This window comes from Ictalurus furcatus, chromosome 21 (genome assembly GCF_023375685.1).
Source record: "Ictalurus furcatus strain D&B chromosome 21, Billie_1.0, whole genome shotgun sequence".
Classification (NCBI taxonomy): domain Eukaryota; kingdom Metazoa; phylum Chordata; class Actinopteri; order Siluriformes; family Ictaluridae; genus Ictalurus; species Ictalurus furcatus.
In genome coordinates this window covers 17,605,748-17,628,836 of record NC_071275.1, presented here as the reverse complement: position 1 = coordinate 17,628,836, position 23,089 = coordinate 17,605,748, and the positions used below count along the sequence as shown (strand labels likewise).

At 39.6% G+C, this 23,089-nt stretch overlaps 1 protein-coding gene across 2 annotated transcripts in view; it reads left to right on the top strand.

The window, feature by feature from the left end:
- cadpsa (Ca2+-dependent activator protein for secretion a) overlaps window positions 1-23,089 on the top strand; it is a 129,960-nt gene that overhangs the window by 64,802 nt on the left and 42,069 nt on the right. The window contains exons 8-14 of one of the 2 annotated variants that reach the window (XM_053653133.1): window positions 2,210-2,349; window positions 4,253-4,319; window positions 11,666-11,774; window positions 12,757-12,969; window positions 19,779-19,915; window positions 20,158-20,345; window positions 22,058-22,216. In XM_053653133.1, coding sequence (XP_053509108.1) covers window positions 2,210-2,349; window positions 4,253-4,319; window positions 11,666-11,774; window positions 12,757-12,969; window positions 19,779-19,915; window positions 20,158-20,345; window positions 22,058-22,216 — 1,013 coding nt within the window. The remainder of the gene's footprint in view (window positions 1-2,209; window positions 2,350-4,252; window positions 4,320-11,665; window positions 11,775-12,756; window positions 12,970-19,778; window positions 19,916-20,157; window positions 20,346-22,057; window positions 22,217-23,089) is intronic. The other variant, XM_053653134.1, reaches the window with a different exon arrangement.

The window sequence follows — 23,089 nt, the reverse complement described above, 5'->3', positions numbered from 1 at the left end:
GCTTGTAGCATCATTCTCAAAAAGACTTGAGGCTGTAATTGGTGCCGAAGGTACTTCAACAAAGTATTGAGCAAAGGCTGTGAATACTTATGTACATGTGCTTTTTTTTGTTTTTTATTTTTAATAAATTTGCAAAGATTTCAAACAAACTTCTTTCATGTTGCCATTATGGGGTATTGTTTCTAGAATTTTGAGGAAAAAAATGAATTTAATCCATTTTGGAATAAGGCTGTAACATAACAAAATGTGGAAAAAGTGAAGCGCTGTGAATACTTTCCGGATGCACTGTAAACGTTTGGGGTAACTGCACATCGGCTTGGAGGAGTTTTAGCCCGTTCCTCAGTACTGAACAGCTTCAACTCTGGGATATTGGTGGGTTTCCTCACATGAACTGCTTGCACATTTCTATTGGATTAAGGTCAGGACTTTGAGTTGGTCGTTCCAAAACATTATTTTTATTCTTCTTTAACCGTTCTTTAGTAGAATGACTTGTGTGTTTAGGGTCGTTGTCTTGCTGCATGACCCACTTTCTCTTGAGATTCAGATCATGGACAGATATCCTGACATTTTCCTTTAGTATTCGCTGGAATAATTCAGAATTCATTGTTCCATCAATGATGGCAAGTCGTCCTGGCACAGATGCAGCAAAACAGTCCCAAACCATGACACTACCACCACCATGTTTCACAGATGGGATAAGCTTGTTATGCTGGAATGCCGTGTTTTCATTTCTCCAAACATAACGCTTCTCATTTGAACCAAAAAGTTCTATTTTGGTCTCATCCATCCACAAAACATTTTTCCAACAGACTTCTGGCTCGTCCACATGATCTTTGAACTGAAGACAGGTATCAGTGTTCATTTTGGAGAGCAGTGACTTTCTCCTTGCAACCCTGCCATGCACACCACTGTTGTTAAGTGTTCTCCTGAACATTAACATGATCCATTGTGAGAGAGGCCTTTAGAAGTTACCCTGGGTTCCTTTGTGACCTCGTGGACTATTACACGTCTTGCTCTTGGAGTGATCTTTGCTGGTCTCCACTCCTGGGGAGGGTAACAGTAGTGTTGAATTTCCTCCATTTGTACGCAATCTGTCTGACTGTGAATCGGTGGAGTCCAAACTCTTTACAGATGATTTTGTAACCTTTTCCAGCCTGAAGAGCATCAACAACTCTTTTTCTGAGGTCCTCAGAAATCTCCTTTGTTCATGCCATGATACACTTCCACAAACATGTGTTGTGAAGATCAGACTCTGATAGATCCCTGTTCTTTAAATAAAACCGGCCGCTCACTCACTCACACCTGATCGTCATCCCATTGATTGAAAACACCTGACTCTAATTTCACCTTCAAATTAAACTGCTAATCCTAGAGCTTCACACACTTTTGCCAAAAGTATCATTTTCCTCCATAAATAAATGACCAAGTCTCATTTGTTTAATTGGGATCTTTTTGTCTACTTTTAGGATTTTTGATGATGTTTTAGGTCATATTTATGCAGATATTTGCTTTTCTAGCATCTTCTGCATATTTAACCCATTTCCAACAGCGGCTGTATGATGTTGAGATCCATCTTTTCACACTGAGGACGACTGAGGGACTCGTACACGACTATTACATAAGGTGAAAACGTTCACTGACGCTCAAGAAGGCGACACGATACATTAAGAGCTGGGGTTTGTGTTTAAAGATCTTATATTTTTCATTTAGTACCGCCGTTCAGAAGCTACATAAGGTATTGTCATGTTTTCCACAAGACAAACTACACCAATCGTACTGTTTAAAAGTTTACACCCCCCAGGAGCCAGGAGAGCAGAAATGTCTGTTTTCTCAGAGTGAGAGGAATGGCATACTCTCTCTCTCTCTCTCTCTCTTCTGTCAATCACAGAGACACTATCCAATCTGTGAGCTGAGTGATGTGGAAGAGGGTGGATAGTGCTTTCATCCGAGTGTGTTACACGGCACTGTGACGCCGCATGAGCAGCAGTTTGAAAAGCCGTTGGTTGGCTTCTTAGAAGCCAGTGTTAGCATTCACCCTCCCTGGTTGGTAGCTGTTGTATAATAAATTAAAACAAATTTAAATAAAGCCCTTGGATAAGATCAGTCATTGTCTCAAAATGCTTAACCCATCGCACATCGTGGTCCTAAGACGATTAAAAAATAGCCTTAAAGAATGCTGTAAAATGAATTGCTTCTCCTCTGCACACAGGTTGTTTTACATCCGACTCCCAATAGCCCCAAACAGTCCGAGTTACACAAGATGACGGTGTCTAAAGGCTGCGCCGACAGCGACCTGAAGATTAAACTTGCTGTACGCATGGACAAACCTCAGAACATGAAACACTGTGGGTGAGTATGAGTGAAAACTGTAAAAACTGTCAATACTCATTAATAGGAAATCAACTCTCTGAACAATTGCATGTCAAAAAAGCTGGGGTTTTTTTTTAAGGTTAGCTTATTTATTTTTAAGCAAAAATATGAAGAATCCTTTAAAATTCCTTAAACCTCTAACGTAATTATTTCCTAGAGAACGTTGCTTTGACTATTTATTGTCTTTTGGCGCCATCTAGTGGACAAGAGTATTCGTTAACAGGTTCTGACACAGCATAATTCATCCATTCAAATATTAGGCTCATAATTTAGATGTGTACAGTCATATTCTGGCTATTTTGTTACAGCTAAAGAGCTTTTTTTTTTTTGTAAAAAATTATTATTATCAATTCCAGAACGTTCCACTAACAGAACATATTGAGTTACTGAGGTTTGGATTCAATCAACAATAAATATATTAATTTGGTAACTATTGTCTGTAATTTCCACCACTTTATTAAAAAAAAAAAATCACAGACGCTCTGGATATACTTCATAGACACCACTTTGAGAATCTCTGCTCTAAAATAATTATTGTCTAGAGATTTTAAAAAAAAAAAAAAAAAAAAATCACTTTTTGACTATTTATTGTCTTTTGGCGCCATCTACTGGATACCATTATACTGCAAAACATGTGCGCCTTTAAATCTAATACAATTTCTGCTATATTGGCCTTGTTCTTCACTCACTCTTCTAAGATAGTCTTCTAATATAGTATAAAAATATAAAATAAATTAATTTCTTATTAACCATACACCATTACCCCTGAGGGCTTAGTTTTAACAATGCACATTCTACAAGAAAGAGACAGACATTTTCACATTTTTAGCCATGTATAGCCAACAGACTACAAAGGCAAATAAACTTTTTTGTACAAACACACACACACACACACACACACACTCTCTCTCTCTCTCTCTCTCTCTCTCAAGAAGATGTAATGCAAATTCATGGTTGTGTTTAACACAGACGATCAAATAAATGTTGATCCATGTGGGGAAACTTTGTCATCCACAACAACATCGCAACAATTACTTATTTATTTATTACGTCACACTAATGCTTTGACAGGTCAGACTATTCAATCAGTTTCTCCAATGATCTAGACATATTTAGTGAGGTCAAGCCACATAAAATGATATTAATCAGTAACCGGAGATGAAAAGACAAGATAAAACAGAAATCTGTATGATGTTCTGTATAATATGTAAGGAAAAACACACTTGGAGTGTGCTGTTATAGGAAAATAATCCACATCCGAGGTGGTGTGATGTGCCCCATCGTGAAGCGGGGTTACTGTTACCACCCCAAAGTGGATTGCTACACCTCAGCGATTACAGTTTTTCATTTGTTAATGAACGCCACGAATTTTAATTGTTTATGGTTACATTTAATATTGTGGAGCGTCCACAAAACAGCTTTCCTGTTCATTACGTTGTAGCAGCTATAAACAGCCGCCCTCTAGAAAATTAGAAATAAATATAGAATAGAATAGAATATGATGAAAAATGAAAATGATGTATAAAATTTGATACGTTGTAGGTGTTTACGCTGTGTTTTGTCCATCAGAGGGCAGCACACATGCATTCTCACACACACTAAACTCTTCACAAACGCTACAAGTCTGTTTTGTTGTGCCAACAGTTAGCACAGTTTTGTAACAAGTACAGCAATTATGTTTGTCATAACACACATAAGCACTCTATTTGAAAACCGACTCCAAACTATGAGAGCATTGTCCCCGCTGTTTGCCCGTGAGGCGTGTGTGAGGCGTGTGTGAGGCGTGTGTGAGGCGTGTGTGAGGCGTGTGTGAGGCGTGTGCTGCGTGGCGTGCAGTGTAATCTTACACCTGGCTTTACACCTGTGCTGTGATCGTGTGCAGATACCTTTGGGCCATCGGGAAGAACGTGTGGAAGAGGTGGAAGAAGAGGTTCTTTGTCTTGGTGCAGGTATGTACTGGGCTTTAGATTTAGAATTATTCCTTTATTTTCACACCCGTGTCTCTGTGGATACAGAGCGAGCTCGTCTCCTGCTACTACAGCCTGCTGTCTCAGGTTCATCTGATCACTGTGTCATGCATGTAATGTTCAGTAGAGCAGATCTGATCTGGACAGCGTGAGGAAAAGTTTCAGCAGTGAGGTAAAACACTCAGGTGTGGCTGCAAACAATATGTTTCTCTATCTATCTATCTGTCTGTCTGTCTGTCTATCTATCTATCTATCTATCTGTCTATCTATCTGTTTTGTTTATTTGTTTATTTGAGTTTAATTCTACTGTCGAAGGTTACTTTAAAAAGAGCGTAACAAAAGATAAGTTAATAATAATAATAATAATAATAATAATAATAATAATAATAATATGTGCTAATAAGTTGTTATTATTTATACATTTCAACAATACTTATTATTTATAAATAAATATTTATAATATAAATATTTATTTATTTATTTTATTTTAATGTACAGTATATACCACCTTTCAAACACCTGTGGTTGCTTTACAAAGAATGTGACACAAAGTAATTTTAAAATAATTAAATGAATAAAATTAATAATAATAATAATAATAATAATAATAAGAGGATCAAAAGCAGCCCCAGAGCATCACCGAGCCACCACCATGCTTGACTGTGGACAGAGTGTTCTTTCTTCATTCTTCTTCCTCCAGACATACCGCTGATCCATTGTGCAGAAAAGTTCCAGTTTTGTTTCATCGCTCCACAGAACAGAATCCCAAAACTTCTGAGGTTTATTTATATGATTTTGAGCGACTTTTCTTGTGCTTTTGGGTCAGTAGCGGTGAACGTCTTGGAGTTCTGGCATGGAAACCTTCTGCGTTTAGTACACGCCTTACTGTGCTCACTGAAACCTCAGTGCCTGTTGCCACCGAGTCTCGCTGCAGGTCTTTTGCAGTCACTCGAGGGTTTTTCACAACCTGTCTTCTCGGAAATCTGCTTGCAGCCGTTGATAGCTTCCTTTTTCTGCCCTGTCCAGGTATTTCATACATTTTCTGCCCCTAGTCAGTTCAGGTATTTCATGTGTTCCAGCTCAAGCACACCTGCTGCAACTAATGAAGCCCTTGATTAGATTTGTGCTTGAACCAGTACTTATTTTGCATATTTGTGCTGTTGTGAGGGATTCTGTTCAGTGGGATGAATCATTTTGATTGCAGCTGTACGTGTACATATATACAGTTGTTTTTTAATACGATTTTTTGATCAAACATAAAGCATCTCAAATGATTATTCCGATTATAAAATAGAAAATCTGCACGTGCCTACTTGTCCAAGAGCATGGAGATGACAGTCGAGTGTTGCAGAAAAGGGAACACAACCCCAAACACCCCCTCCTCACACAGAGACACACGTCTGCCACATGCTCCCGGCCACATGTTCAACAAACTACTGCCACAGTAGTGTGTGTGTGTGTGTGTGTGTGTGTGTGTGTGTGGGCATGCAAGTGAAAACATTCCAACATGCCCTGTTCGTTCATGTTTCTGAGCATCCTTGTGTGTGCATAAGAGCTGTATATTTTCTGTTTATTTTCTGTTTTGTTTCACACATCCTCTATTTTTTTGACAATGTCTTCTGGTTTTTGTCATGATGGGTCTTGTGGAAGCAGTCTGGTGAACGTGTGCTACTCCATCTGTCACTTGAACGTGGGGTTTAAATGCTGTAGAGATCCGACAGAGATGGTTTAGTTTTAGTATTTCTCCATGCGCAGGTCTAATACAGCGATCGTTCCACTCCATCAGGTGATTCAGGTCATGTGACCTGGAGCTGTGATGCTGCCTATCGTAAAGAGCTCTGCAAAAACGGAACGGAAATGAATATGAATTTACATACATATAGTTGTAATATCAGCTGTACTGATTCAGTGTGATATTTGAGCAGTGTAAAGCCCTTCACTCTGACTGTGACTGATGGACACCGAGGACCCACCTCCTTTTATTTGATTGACAAGCAGAGAAGCTATTCCCCTCCCCTTTCACTGTGACTTAGAGGCACAGAGGCCACACCTCCTTCATTGTGACAGAGGCCAGACTTTGGTTATTGCATGAATGTGTCTCCTTTATTGCACAGAGACCACATTTCTTTTATTGTATCAAAGCCACGCCTCCTTAATTGTACAGAGGCCACACCTACTTTGTTGGATAGAATCCATGCCTATTTTATTACACAGAGGCCACACCTCCTTTATTACACAGAGACCACACTTCCACACCTCATTTCCTGTGATAGACAGCCACATAGGCCAGACCTCAGTTCCTAGAACTCAAAGCTACATAAGTCACACCTCCTTTCCTGTGATTGACAGCCACATAGGCCACACCTCCTTTCCTGCCTGTGATTGACAGTCACATAGACCACACCTCCGTTCCTAGGACTGACAGCCACATAGACCACACGTCCTTTCCTAGGACTGACAGCCAAATAGACCACACCTCCATTCCTAGGACTGACAGCCAAATAGACCACACCTCCGTTCCTAGGACTGACAGCCAGTTAGGCCACACCTCCGTTCCTATGACTGACAGCTACATAGATCACACCTCCTTTATTAAACAGAGGCCACACCTCCACGCCTCATTTCCTGTGACTGACAGCCACATCGGCCACAACTCCATTCCTAGGACTCACAGCTACATAGGCCACACCTCATTTCCTGTGATAGACAGCCACATAGGCCAGACCTCAGTTCCTAGAACTCAAAGCTACATAAGTCACACCTCCTTTCCTGTGATTGACAGCCACATAGGCCACACCTCCTTTCCTGCCTGTGATTGCCAGCCACATAGGCCACGCCTCTGTTCCTAGGACTAACAACCAGATAGGCCACGCCTCCGTTCCAAGGACTGACAGCCACATAGGCCACACCTCTGTTCCTAGGACTGACAGCCAAATAGGCCACACCTCCGTTATTATGACTGACAGCCAAATAGGCCACACCTCTGTTCCTAGGACTGACAGCCAGATAGGCCACACCTCTGTTCCTATGACTGACAGCCAGCTAGGCCACACCTCCGTTCCTAGGACTGACAGCCAGATAGGCCACACCTCCTTTGCAATAATGATTAATAATTATTAAAGAAACTTACCCTGCCCTCTTTATTTCATGTCAGAGACACTTGTTACCATTCAATTATGCAGATGTGTTTAATTACAGGCTGTGTGGAGCAGTTACAGCTCTCGCCTGAGAGGCACTGACACAACCAGATGTAGCACATCTCACACAGACCAGCGTTTACGACACAACAGCAGCCATTACAGACCGAGTGTCAGGAGTGTAACTGAGCACACTGATCATCATACAGTCCGAGATTCACGCCACAGTTCTTCTCAATAAAATACTGTGGGCTTGTAGTTTTAAAATGCATCTGATAGGGTTCTCACTGTGAGAGGTAAAGGCCTCCGATTTCTATTATTCTAACAGGAAAAATTAGAATGAGATTGTGATCGGCTCCAAACTACGCCTCAGTGCATCATATATATCCTAACACAGTTTGAACTGGATTTCTCTATCCTTTACTCAGGTTTTATTTTTTGCGTTCTTCATTCAGTTTCCTGAATTAGAGTTTCCTCTTCTTGCATTTTCTTCTTCTTCTTCTTCTTCTTCATCATCATTATCAACTTTTTCTTTTACTACTTCTTTGTTTCTGTTTTTTTCTCCTAATTCTTATTTTTCTTCTTTCAGTTTTTTCTCTCTCTTCTTCTTCTTCTTCTTCTTCTTCTTCTGTTTCATCTTGACCATCAATATTAACTTCTTCTTCTTTGAATTTCCTCTTTTTGCAGTTTCTGCTACTTCTTCTTGTTTCATCTTCACCATCATTATCAACGTCTTCTACTACTTCTTTGTATTTGCTGTTTTCTCCTGATTCTTCTTCTTCTTCTTCTTCTTCTTCTTCTCCTTCTTCTTCTGTTTCATCTTCACCATCTTTAATTTCTTCTTTGAGTTTCCTCTTCTTGCAGTTTCTTCTTCTTCTTCTTCACCATCATTATCAACTTCTTCTACTTCTTTGCTGTTATTTCTTCTTCTTCATTATCTTCTTCTTCTTCTTTCACTTTCTTCTTCTTCTTCTTCTTCCTTGTTGTTTATCTTTGTTGTTTGTTGTTTTCTTCATATGATTCTTTTTCTCCTTTCAGTTTCTTCTTCCTCTTCTTCTTCTTCTCCTCCTCCCATTTCATCTTCACCGTCTGTGTCGACTTCTTCTTCTACTTCTTCGACTTTGTTGTTTTCTTCAAATGACTCTTTTCCTTCTTCTTCTCATTTTATTCATCCTTTGCTTTTGTTGCTTCCTTCCTCTTCTTAGTTTTCTTCTAGTTTTCCTCCTCCTTCTATATATTTCCAGCACTTTTTACCTCTGTTCCTGTGCGGCTTTGATCTCCCAGTGGCGCTGGCTAAACCGAAGGCGTAAGGCAAATATTTATGATGCAAAGTGAAGTCTAATTATTCTGCAGTCTGGAGGCGATGCTGCAGAACAGCTGGCTGTCTAACCCCCATGACACACACACACTCCCCTCTTCTTCTGTCTCTTCATCTCTTCATAACGTGGTTGCTTGCTCACTCAGTCTCGAGCCTGTGAATATGTTAATGTCTGCGAGTGACCAGGGGCATCTCTTCTCAGCCAGTAATATCTCATTGATTGCAGCTCGCCTATGCTCACTCTTTTCTCTCTCTCTCTCTCTCTCTCTCTCTCTCTCTCGCTCCCACACACAATGCAATTTCTAGAGCAACAACAACAATGACGAGGTCATTTAAAAGGCCGAGGCATACCAGGCTAATCAGGGAGCCAGAGTCATTTAAAATCCTTTAACTGTCGGTTTGACAGCAGGTCAGCCAAGCACGGGGAGTCTCGAACTTTAGCACCCTGGTGTGACGGGGGAGGGAGGCTTGGCGAGAGGAAAAGGGGTGTGCGGTGTCCCCGAGGCACCTGCTCGCTGCGGAGACGGTTTGAGAGCCAGGAGGCGAAGCGAGCCCCGCCGTCACACACATGACATTGAATTGATGGTGTCACTCTGAGCGCAGGGTGAGAGGGAGACTCCACTTACAGGGCGAGTCAGATTGATACGCACGGCCCTGATATGACAGAGGAAGGGTTGATGGGAGAGGGTCGCCTGGCTCACATTCACATTCACTCATCCATCATTCACGTTTGATTGGCAGGATTTAAACCAAGCTCCCATCCGTACCCAGGGTGGCTGAGACGACTGGTGTCCATACACACATCGCTTAAACCCTACCTAGTAACCAAATACAAATACATTATTCAGATTGAACAGATAACGTGTTCTAAACTGATAGATATACAGATAGGAAGCGTACATTTGTTTTTGTTTTTGTTTTTGATTTGATTTTTTTTTTAGAAAGCTTGCCATAAAGGTTCACATGGCATCTGGTTGAGACTTGACGTGTGCAAAAAAGTCAAGTGAGCGGGAGGTTTTGACTTTCATTCAGGGACGAGCTGTGAGAGGCGATTCTAGGGACTACGGGGACCCCAGGTCGGAAAATGCAAGGGGCCCGCTTGGTATATATTTTTTTCCTCTTCATTGCAACGTATATTGATCTAAATATCAACACAAATCAATACAAATGTGGATAACCGTGTGAACATGTTGGCATTATATTCTACATGGGGCAATGGTGGCTTGGCAGTTGGGTTACTGATTGGAAGGTCAGGGGTTGGGCCCTTGAGCCAGGCCCTTAACCCTCTCTGCTCCAGGGGGCGCTGTATCATGGCTGACCCTGTGCTCTGACCCCAACTTCCTAACATGCTGGGGTATGCGAAGAAAAGAATTTCACTGTGCTCTAATGTATATGTGATCAATAAAGACTCATTAAGATAGATGTTCTGCAGTGCTAGCTCAAAATTTCCCAAATAGTTAAACTATCGTTACGTCATGTAAGCATCAACAGAACACTTTTGGTAAAGTGATGGTTTTATACAATCTCAATCTATATACTCTAAAAAAGCAAGCTATCAAGACAATGTTAACGAATTCTACAGAGAAAATAGAATAAAATAGAATAAGCTAGCTGCTTGCTTGGCAGAGTGATGTTGGGGTAGCGTGATATGACTTTAAGGCTTAATGAACAGTTCAATTGTCATTCTTTTCTGGCTTCCAGAACAGGTAAATGCTCTTCACGTTCCTATGGTTTAAACCACGCCCAATTTAGGTTAAAATCTGAACAGATACAAATATTTTGAGCGCTGAACAAATACACATACAGATCGCGGCATTGTATTACAGCGCTATTACCTAAGGAGATCTGAGACCTCGATCAGCATCCATTAATGGGCCAGTTTTGGCTCACAAGTAGACTTTGTTCTAGGTATTTAGGTGTTTTTGTGTAGTCCTTGTTTTTGAATTCGACAGCTTGTATGTGACCGTCGATTTTACACATTCCCCTTCTCAGCACTCACTGCATTTCCCAGCATGGCAAGCATTGTTCGCTCTTGTTTGTTTCCTAGTTCAGCGTGTACGTTTGTTATTATTTTGGTTTGATTTTCTCCTCCAGTTCTAGTTCATTGGCTGTTCATTGGTTCTAACGTCATCCTGGACTGGTTAATCAGATTGTGTACAGTATATATTTTATGTCACGTACTTGTTCCCTCAGTTTGGTCTCTTACCTAATGTGTGCGTCTGTTCTGAGTCCAGCCCTTGATTAGTTTGTCTTTAAAGACACTCGTTTTTGTTTGTCTCGTAGTGAAGTCTCGTTCATTGTACAAAAGCATGTGCATTTCTGAGCTTTGTTTCATGCGGTTGCTTGTGAGTCATGTGACTTCCTGGATTAGTGTTTTCCTTGCTGTTAATGGATTATTTTTGTTTATCGTTTACTGACCCCCACGATGGACTTGGACGATGATTACCGGATTGACTCAAACAATCAAACACGCTCCGTTTATGCATTGCCGCACGTTACAGTGTGTTCTTCTTACTGTCGTGTCCGTGTAGTTGTTTCAAATGTGTTATTGTGAGCATCAGTTTGTTAATACAGATTGTTGTTAAAAACCTTCGTGCATTTGTATCGTTTTTTTCGCTTCATGATTTCGAGTCATATCGGTTTAGTGGTCTTTCATCATTGTTAGTACTGTTTGTCTTTAATCTTCTGCACGTGGATACTGTAATGATTTATAATCTCACCCAGAAGAGCACGGGTTGCCTTTTGAGTCTGGTTCCTCGAAACTCCTCTTAGGGAGTTTTTCCTCAGCACTTGCTCATTACCGATCTAAATCTGTGCATTTTTAAAAAACAAAAAAAAAACAAACGTTGACCTCTTAATGTCATCGTCTTCAGGTGAGTCAGTACAACTTCGCCATGTGCAGCTACAGAGAGAAGAAGGCAGAACCTGTGGAGCTTCTCCAACTGGATGGATACACTGTGGACTACACCGACCCTCAGCCAGGTAACTCCACCCAATCCATCTCAGCGCTTCTCAGTTTTATACACTGCACGTTTTCCCAATCCACAATCTAAAAATAAATAAAGCTACTATACGAGATCACTCTTTTCCAGTGTGGAAATTGCTTTTTTCAGTGCATGTGTGCAAGTTATAGAATTTTTTTTTACTATTTACTATTTAATGCTAACATTTAACACTACATTAATGTAGACACAGTTCCCCACATCAGTGTGTATCTGTGCTCTTGATGTGAAAAACTCGATTTACTTGTTTCACCCTTTGTGGATTCTATGAGAGCACGAGAGCAACAGCTTTATATCTGAATGTGATTAAAAATTTATATTTAAAAAAAAAAAACTCGGGGAGATATCTCAAATAATTGCTAAAAAAAAAGGTAAATATTTTATTTAATTGATGGTGGCATTTCTGAAAGTATTATATATATATTTTATATTTTAAAAAGCATAAAAATTATATTTTATATTTTATATATAGCATTTAATTTCCATATGTATTCTATTTTACTTTTATTTGATTTGTACTATTTTTAAAGAAAATTCTCATTATCATTCTCATTCTCATAATCTCCCATGTATTCTCCAACCTCATCAGGTATTATAGGAGAAGACTCAGAGCTGTTATCTTGGCAAAGGGAGCTAGCACAAAGTATTGACTGAAAGGGTGCCAGTAATTGTTGCACACCTATATTTAACAAAGAGATTTTTTTTAATAAACCTGTGTTTTGTTTGTAATTGTTTGATATTCATGAGAGCAGAGTCTTTTGTGATTTTCTTTTAACAAAAAATCAAAAGGTTAAACAATAAAGACAAATTTTCACAGCTTTCTTTTCTCATATTTACCAAGGGTGCCAATATTAGTGGAGGGCACTGTATATGTATATATATATATATATATATATATATATATATATATATATATAAAGAATTGTATTATTATTTTGTGAAGCATGTGTTTGTTGGTGCAGGGTTGGATGGAGGCAGGACTTTCTTTAACGCTGTGAAGGAAGGCGACACTGTGATTTTTGCCAGCGATGATGAGCAGGACCGGATCCTGTGGGTTCAAGCCATGTACAGAGCCACGGGCCAGTCACACAAACCCATCCCTCCAACACAGGTCCAAAAACTCAACGCTAAAAAAGGAACAGCACCGCAGCTCGACGCTCCAATTTCACAGTTCTGTGAGTGTTTTACACGCACACACACACACACACACACACACACACAGAGACAGACAGACAGACACACACACAGTTAGACTGTTCATATAGGGATGTTAAATCAAAGTTTGCTTGTTTATTCACTATGAGAGAAATTAAATGTGTGTTATGTGGTGTGGTGGAGTGTGACCACAGTCCACTCTCTCATAGTGCACTCTCTCATAGTGCACTCTCTCATAGTCCACTCTCATCACAATTCACTCTCATCATAGTTCACTCTTTCATAGTGCACTCTCTCATAGTCCACTCTCATCACAATTCACTCTCATCATAATTCACTCTCATCATAATTCACTCTCATCATAATTCACTCTCTCATAGTCCACTCTCATCATAGTTCACTCTCTCATGGTTCACTCTCTCATGGTTCACTCTCTCATAGTTCACTCTCTAATAGTTCACTCTCATCATAGTTCACTCTCTCATAGTGCACTCTCTCATAGTTCACTCTCATCATAGTTCACTCTCTCATAGTTCACTCTCTCATGGTTCACTCTCTCATGGTTCACTCTCTCATAGTGCACTCTCTCATAGTTCACTCTCTCATAGTGCACTCTCTCATAGTTCACTCTCATCATAGTTCACTCTCATCATAGTTCACTCTCATCATAGTTCACTCTCATAGTGCACATAGAGAGAGATATCTGTGCCTACCTTCACTATTACAACCACATAATACCTGCTAATTAAGTCCACTGTATTATCTTTCTTTCTTTCTTTTCTTTTTTCTTCTGCCCTTTCTTTCTTCCTTCCTTCCTTCCTTCCTGCTAGCCTGCCTTCCTTTCTGCCCTCCTTCCTTCTTTCCTTCCTTCCTTCCTTCTAGTGTTCATGTCTTTAAATGTGTCCTGTCCCTCTTCACTCTCTTGTAGCTGGATGCTTCTCCTCTTCTTCCTTCTCTCTTCCTCCTCCTCTTCGACTGTCTCTCTATTCCATCCTGGCAGTGATTAGGAATGCTCTTTTGATATTTTGTTAGGTTTGAAATATAAAATGTAGGATTAGTATGCATGGATGTTTACTGTAGTTACAGATGTGCTTTTGCTCTGCATACTTTCCTTCCTCTCTCCCTCTCTCTCTCTCTGTCTCTCTCTCTATACACACACACACAAATATACCTACAAAATTAATGGAGATGAAAGTCAGTTTATTCTGATCCAATACTCCGCTCAACAAACAGATATTTAAAAAAAAATAAAATCCAAACGGAGACGAAGCGGCGTTGATGGAAATGTTGATGACTTAATTAAGGTGATTTTTCTCCAACCGTCGCAGTTGTGGATTTATTGCTCTAAATGAATTCATTGAAACTACTGGTTTGGCTGAAGCGCCAGCACGCTCAGCACCTCTCGGCAGCTGGTAATTACCGTGTTAAAAGTGACGCCCCATGAATTAAACAGTGTGTTTACAACCTGATTATTTCTGGAAACTATCAGTGGAATGTTACCAAATAACTACTTGCTGTTTCACAATGTCTTTCCCTTCTCAGCTACCGATGTGACTTAAAAAGAAAGGCAGAAATCTTCAAATTAACATTACGCTTTTCTACATGCGTCTGAACATTCGCCTGTAGACTTTTTCGTTTTTTACCCTTTATAAATAACTCACTTTCTTTTTCCATTTTTTTTACACAAACAAGAGCTGCCAAATATGTACCTTTTAATATGATGATTGTTAGTCAGTAGCAGATATCATATCACATAAATACTAAAGAACCTCATGTGCCCTTCCTAAAAGACATGAAAAACAGACTGACCCTTTCATTTATTAACATCATTTATAACCTTAATCAAATTTATTTATACTTTGATTTTTTTTGATGGTTTTGATTTTACTGTCTATATATATATATATATATATATATATATATATATATATATATATATATATATATATATATATATATAAAAATAATTTTCATAAACTAAAGTAATATTAAGAAAAAATACAATAATAGTACAGAAATGACATTACAACTACAACTAAATGAGTTAGGGCTAGGGTTAGGGAAAATTACGTATTTGTTTGTTTGATCTGTTTTGGTGTTTGTTTTAGAATATTGGTGAATTCGAACTCCTTTTTGGTAGTAATTTTGGAGAATAAGTAGCCGCAACTTAAGTCCAGAAAGGACAACATTCAAGATTCACCATTCTAATCTTGACTAAATCAGCATAAAGTGTATACAGAAAGAATTTCTGTTTGACATGGTTTAAAAATAAGTAAACACCATGATTCAAATAATAAGAAGAGCAAAAAGAAAGTCAAAAGAAAGTTTCTTTCCTTGCACGGTTTACGACGTGACTTACTTTCCTGAATCTCCCGCACATAAACGAGGAAAGGTTTAGCGTTCGCCGTAGCGTAGTACCTACATCATTGAGAGATCTGCTTTAAGTAAGAACCGAGCTAGAATGCTAAAGGACACAATGGTTTATATAAGGAATAAATGCGAAATAATAGTAATGTTGTATAAAAATATAATCCACTGACACTGGAGACTCCTTCCGTAAATGTTAAATAAGCATCTTCTTACACACAAAACCTCACCACATCAACGACTATACATTTAGATGTTTTTGATCAACTTTTTTTTTTATCTCTTTATTATTAATGTTAGATTATGCATCTGCAGTACATGTCTCTGCATGTGGGCTGTTACTATAGAAACAATAACGCATTAGAACGAGATGCGTTAATATAAACCAACTACTGCCTGAGCCGTGTGATTAGGCCAATCAGAATCGAGAATTAAACCATGCTGTTATAATGTTAAACAAAATTATTGTGTAATTATTGTAGAATCAGATCCAAAATAATGCTAGGATAAAAACAAAAAACGGAAATGAAACTCTATAACTAATAGAAAATAAGTAAACATTAAAAACTATCCGTTGCGACTCGAATGCAAAAAACAAACAGCGATTGGTCTGAAGTGTCACCGTCAATCATGACTGTTTTATAGAGACAGAAATAGCAGAAATCAGTGCTGACAGAACTTGCCTGTGTTTCTGTAGGCTGATGAGGGCGGCCATATTGAAGGAGGGGATTAATTTAGAAACGCTGTGATTAAACATGACCCTGTGCTGTCACTCTTTTTCTCTTCCTCTCTTTTTACCTCTTCACTCACGAAGACGCTCCAGCGCTGTCACTCCGTGCCTGTGGGCCTAATCTCAGACTCTGCCATCTTTAGTGTGTGTGTGTGTGTGTGTGTGTGTGTATGAGGGAGTCGGCGCTTCCAAATGGAGAAGCACTAAATAGCCCCAAATGTTGTAGTGTGGACTCTTCTACAGAGCGGATCTATAAATGAAGAGCATCCCATCAATCATTGTCAGTTCAGCTCTGTCCTGCTTGTCCGAAGCTGACTAGTGTCATGGTGTGTTACTGTCCAGAGCCGTGCCTACCCTCCGCTAACGTCAAACCGACGTGACAAGCTCATCTTCAGACACGTTAGAGAGACACAGTGTCACCTTTTTGACTTACGGGTTCACGCAGACGCCTTTGTTTCAGCCTGGATGTGGTTGTATTCGAATATTAGAAACGTTTCAAGATAAACCTTGTCAGGTTTTCAGGTTGAAGCATTAAGATGCACAACAAATAGTTTTCTAAAAAAAGGTCCATAAGGTGGCTTTACGCTTATTAATGCATTTAATATCTATAACCGATATTGTGTTACGTACAACCTGTCCAATTAAAGAAAATTTTTTTTTCAATAATAAATAATAAATTCGCTTCCACCTTCCACATCATTTTTGAGATTGGAATTTTACAGGTTTGTATTTAGGGCTGTTTTAAAATCTCCACAACCGTAACCTGACATTTCGAACGATATGTTTCGTAAATGCTTACGTCTGGCAGGTTCGAAACAAAAGGAAAAAAACATTGGCCAAAGCGTAAACGTATTAAATACGTTTGTGTAGATAATTGAAGTATTTAAAATTCATATTTAAATACTTTATGTCAGCTTCCAAATGCCATAAATTACTTTAATTGCTGATTTCAAAACACAGTATTAGTTTCATCTATCATGTATTTGTATGAACAGAATGAATTTATTTGCTCAAAAAATAAAATAAAAAGAAACAACAACAACAAAAAAAAACACCACCACCAACAACAACAACAACAACATGATCAGTAATTCTACTAGTTACAAAACATTTTCTAAACTTGCTTGAATTAGAATAAATTCATTTCAGGCTTTCTTAAAATTTATGTTTAAGTTTATATATATATATATATATATATATATATATATATATATATATATATATATATATATATATAGTACAGTAGTAGTGTACAGTATGTATAGTATTTACAATACCTTAAAACTTGTTGTGAGGTTTTTTTCCAACACTGAGAATCACACTTCCTAAATCTGGGACTCAAAATGCATGTGGATTAGAGGTTCTTTCCATCCTCTGGTACAGTAAAGATAGAAAAAAGATTTTAATTGCACAAACACAGCAGTATTACGTGGTATATAATACAGCAGTATTAAAGTAGTGTCGGTCTTTGGTGTGAGAATATAGTGGCTTATAAACTGAAATCCTGATTTGTCCTTTTCGTAAAAAAAAAAAAAAAAAAAAAAAAAAAACCTTCAAACCCTCCAAATGTCATTACAGCTTGGCGTGTAAACTCGTAACATAATGATGAAGATTGTAGACGAGACACCCATCTGAAATGCACAATCCACTAAAGGCGAAGTTTATGTCGTGCACTCAAGAAATAAACGGTACGTCGCAGGCATGTAACCCTAAAGCATAGGTGAGGGTTAAGCCTTGTTCCTGCATTCAGATGCAAAGCGCGGACACTCGGTAGGCCGCTGGCCGTGAATGGACACTGGCCTGCAGTATGGGCTTTAAGCTCCGTCTGAAACGGTGCATTAGAATGAGAATAGCCCCCCGAGCAGACTGGATTAAGCCACCGGGTTCTGCTTATTTGCCCAGGCCCTGATGTAATACCTAAGCGAAGTGAAAATGTGTTGTTGGATTTATTTAGTCCCCTTAATGGACAATAGCTGCATGGGCAGGGGGATAAGGGTGTGTGTGTGTGTGTGTGTGTGGTAAGAGGGGGTATTGGGCTGGTCCTCTCCCTGATCGCAGGTTAGTGGCACAGGGTTGCTTTAATTAGACCAACGGGGGGGGGGGGGACGACACAGTGTATATGAGGAGCGCTCAGTAAAAGGCATTTTTGGTGGGCTGAGGATTATTTGGAGCAGCCAGAATGAGAAATTAGTTGACTAACGACGGCTCTGTAGACGATCAGGATTATCAGGGGCACTGGAAAATCTCTGGAAATACAGTGCCCTCCACTAATATTGGCACCCTTGGTAAATACGAGCAAAGAAGTCTGTGGAAAAATTGTCTTTATTGATTAACCTTTTGAAAAAAAAAAAAAATCACAAAAATTTGCTCTCTGCTCTCATGGATATTAAACAACTGTAAAGTATTTCTGTGAACGAAAGATCAAAAGGTTCAACAATAAACACAATTTTTCACAGCCGTCTTTGCTCGTATTTACCAAGGGTGCCAATATTAGTGGAGGGCACCGTATATCAAATCTGCTGTATGAATACATCACCGCAGTTAATAAAATACGAGTTTTTAAATAGTAGAAGTATAAAAGCAGTTTTAAATGAGATTTGGTAGCACACAATATAAAGGTATATTCTAACGTGTCTCAGCTAGCTTAAAGAAAACTTCTGTTATTATTATTATTATTATTTCATTTTCATAACACCTGAGTCATGTGATATACATTTTAATGAACAAAAATTAAGGTTGTGTTATGACACTTTTGGGGTTGACGTAGTGCAAGGTCGTGAGATGTACAATGTCAGTGTGCCGCTGTCATATCGTCACCATGGCAAGACAGTCAAGTCAGGCTGGAAAGCGTCATACACCTCAAGCAGTATTGATGATCTGTGACACCTTTTAGACTAAGCTTTTATAAAATATATTTATGTAGTTTATATGTCAATTGTATTTGTCATGGAGAGCATAAGTAAAGTGTATCTTATACGAACTAACTAGCTAACTAACTAAGCAGGTAACGGAGTTAAAGTAGGAACAATCAGAAATTTTGTATTTCTGAATGAATGACAGTAACAAATGATATAGAAATAAAAACGATTACGATTTATTCGGAAAATTGTTTATTTTAAATGGGACATTTTTACTGGTTTAGCATCTTAAAGACTGATTTTATGATAACACAGTTCTTAAGAATTATTAAGCGAATCATATAAACAAGACTCAGTCTCTTAAAGACTGATTAAAGGATTAGAAATGATTACGAATCATTTAGATGAATCATTAAATTCTTCCTTTAAAGGAGATTCCTTCGAATGATTTTCTCTTATAGGCTGATTGTATTCTATTAATTTATTAAGAGTTATTTGAATATGTTTATTGAAATCTTAGAGTTGATTATGTTATTAATTATTATTAAATTATTCAGAATTATTATTATAGAAAATTGTTCATTTAAATGAGAGCATTTTGCTGATATAATCTCTTGAACATGGCTTTTAGTATATTCAATTATTAAAAGTTGTTAATAATATTTTTCATTAAAAAATTTCAATTAAACGATTTACTCTCTTAAAGACTAAATCCTAAAGCATGTTTAAGAATGATTTTATTTATTAACTTTACTCATTTTACATGTGTTGAATGCATGTTGACGGCAAAGTCCTTTCTGAAATGTGTGTTGTCTAAAGCTTATCCTTCTCCCTACACACACACACACACACACACACACACACACACACACAGACGCAGACCGTGCGCAGAAACACGGGATGGACGAGTTCATCTCGGCGAACCCCTGTAACTTCGATCACTCCTCGCTGTTCGAGATGGTGCAGCGCCTCACGTTGGACCACAGACTAAACGACTCCTACTCCTGCCTGGTACTCGCACACGATTCAGCTGGATTCAAACGCGACACGATTCATTTCTACCTGATTCGTTTCAGTTCATTTCGCTTTCTTTTAGTGCTGTTTAGACTGAATTTGTTGTAACGTTTCAGGAGCAGTTTTTTAAAACTCTAGTATCCTGTTCAATTGACACCATTTGAGAATTCCTTGTATTTATACCTCGTGTCAGAAAATGACTCAGATGTCTGTCTTCTCCACTCTATCCTCCCCTGCAGGGTTGGTTTAGTCCTGGTCAGGTGTTTGTCCTGGACGAGTACTGTGCCAGAAACGGTGTACGGGGTTGTCACAGACACCTGTGCTACCTGAGTGACCTGTTAGAGAGAGCTGAGAACGGAGCGATGATCGACCCTACGCTGCTTCACTACAGCTTCGCGTTTTGTGCTTCACACGTACACGGCAACAGGTAAGTTATCACGCATTCATCTCTCGGTCTTCTCTGTGATCGTCCCATTTCTCACGCAAAACTCTTTCTCTATTTCTTAGCCTTTCTCATCACCAGTCACTCACATGAACCTAGTTTGTTTCGGCTATATTTGAAGAATACACCGAATAAAAGTGTGCGTCAAATGAAAAGATGCAGACCTGCCGACAATCACTTGAAAATACACCAAAGGAAAAGTCTTCTTTTTTTCTCTCCATAATACAGTGTGAATCGACCTATGCATCTGGAATGATTGACACTTACACAGACGTTTTGAGCTCTCCGATATGAACTGAAACCCCCTGGAAGCCCCACCCCCTTCTCACCAACTCACATTAGTAATGTTTCGGCCCGTGGTCTTGTAGTTGATTTTCAAGCTTGAGAAATGCACTGACGCGGCTCCTTTGCTTTCTGAAAGTTGCAAACGTGATACATTTCAAAAGGGAAATGTGCCTCAGGTGGAGGAAGACACCAGAGCAGACGCTGAGCAGTCACACATCAGGTCAAATGAGTGTCGAGCATGGTCCACATTCAGGATAAACTCCTTTTAAAAAAAAAAACCCTTTCTGTGGGATCTTGGTTCTGTGGGAATGTACTCGCCTCTTAACCCTGAGGTTCTTGGTTCGAGTCTTAACGTGGTCACGTTGTTGACTACCTTTGGTTTTGAGTGAAGAAGAAAGAAGCAAGCAAGCAAGCAATCAGTTATAGTGTGTGTGTGGTGCTGAAAGTCAGGGTTCAAGTCTAAGGCCTAGAGCCTGCATGAAGATTAGCAGAAGTTATGCCAATCTGGACTAAAATGAAATGGGGCGTTGCTTGTAAGTACCTTGTTACGTGAGAATCATACACACTCATAGCTTGCCTCAGCTTGCCTCACCTTGCCTGTCCACTGAGCCACCAAAGTAGGCAGAGAGCAGAAAAAAGATAAATGTGCAAAAAAAAAAAAAAAAAAGAGCCTTGTATTTGTCAGCACCAGTAGATCAATAGGCTAGCGTGTGTGTATGGGTGGTGCTGTGACTCTGGGTTCAAGTCCAATCAGACAGTGCAAGGCCTACATGTGGGGGAATTTAGTGGTTATGCTAATTTATATTTGTATATATAAAGAGAAGAAATAGCCCAGAGCAGCCTAACCCCTCCTTCCACCTCTCCAGGAGCCCCGGCTGGGACATACTGGCTTTCACTCTCCTTCTCTCACTTTGCCAGATTTAGTGCCCCACTGGGTTCCAGCACCTTCAGCTCTACGCTCTTACCCAGAGTGCCACTAGTGCCTGTAGATGTCTGTGCTATTTTGGGGGGATTATCTTTTACTTTCACCTATACATAAAGAAAACATGGCACCCCAACAAGCCTCAAACTGTGAACGTCACGTTCAGAAGCGCACATCCCTGCTGCTCTACCCACTTCACCACCAGTGCTGATTAAACGCAAGCTTAGATCTGAAGAAGGAGTAGCTGGAACAAGCGATTTGTGTTTACTCTGTTTTCGGCGTTGACGCGTCAATGAACATAAATAATCATCCCATAGTCTGTTTCCATCTCGTATGATTATGTTCTATTTCATTCACTTTGTTTGTTTTTTTTCCTTTCAGTTTGCATTGCTCACGTCTTTTCTCTTTTATTTCCCACCTGACCTCATGCTGTTACACCCCTCCTGAATGCTTGTGTGCGTGTGTGTGTATGTGTGTGTGTGGAATAAAGTCTGAGAGTGTGTGAGCTGATTAAATGGCCGGTGTGTGAGGCTGATCTGCTCAGTGCCCTGTCCCCGGCTCCTCCCGCCCCGTCTAAAAAAGAGCACAGACTGGTGGAGCTGATGAGAAAGCGGGACTCTAAGTCCCAGGTGACGGCAGGGCTCAGAAGGTGAGACTTAATATAACAAACTCTGATATTAGTGCTCCCTTAATGACCCCTATTTAACCCCTTTGTCCAAGCCCCAAGACCGACACTTCATCAGCGTGACCATCTATGATTGAACTCACATTTGCGAAAACACCAACGACACCAAATCTCCAACTGATGGAATATCTTTCGGACTAAAGAAGTTCAGTTCAGTTCCACGTGTACCGAAGACCTTCCTAACGCACTTTACACTGTTGTTTTTCCCCTTTAATTTGTCATAAACGGAACGGAGAAAGGTTAGGACTGTCGGTCTTGCGGATGATGAAGTGTGTGACGGACATTGATGGAGTTGAAGTGGGCTGTCTGCGTGTCCCGTTATGATCAGCTCAGACAAGACGACACATGTAGCTCCGAGTCAGAGCGAGAGAAAGAAAGAAAGACAACGTGTCATCCTGTCAGTCCTGACCTCGAGGCACGGTGGTGTTAGAGTGTCCTGTCCTCCGTCTGTGCCCTCTGCTGTCCGTCTCCCTCGTCCACTTTTTCCTCTTTAACTCTCATATCGCGTTTAAGTTCGCGACAGTCCTGACCTTTAACCTTCGGGGCCAATAGATAAATAAATAAATAAATAAATAAATAAATACACATCCACACACCCCTGGTGCACTGCAGATGGCAACAGTGTGTATCTCCGATGTTGCAGGATATGACACTACGACCTCATTAACATATCTGGATTACCATTTTTAATAACTGTCACACGGGGGCTCATTTGCATTTCGTTTTTGAATATGCATGACGGCATGTAGGGTTATGATAACGGTAGCGCAGCCTGTTCACGAGCAGAGGGAGGAGAAAGGTTCATTAGTGTGAAACGGATCGTTAATTTGTTCGTGT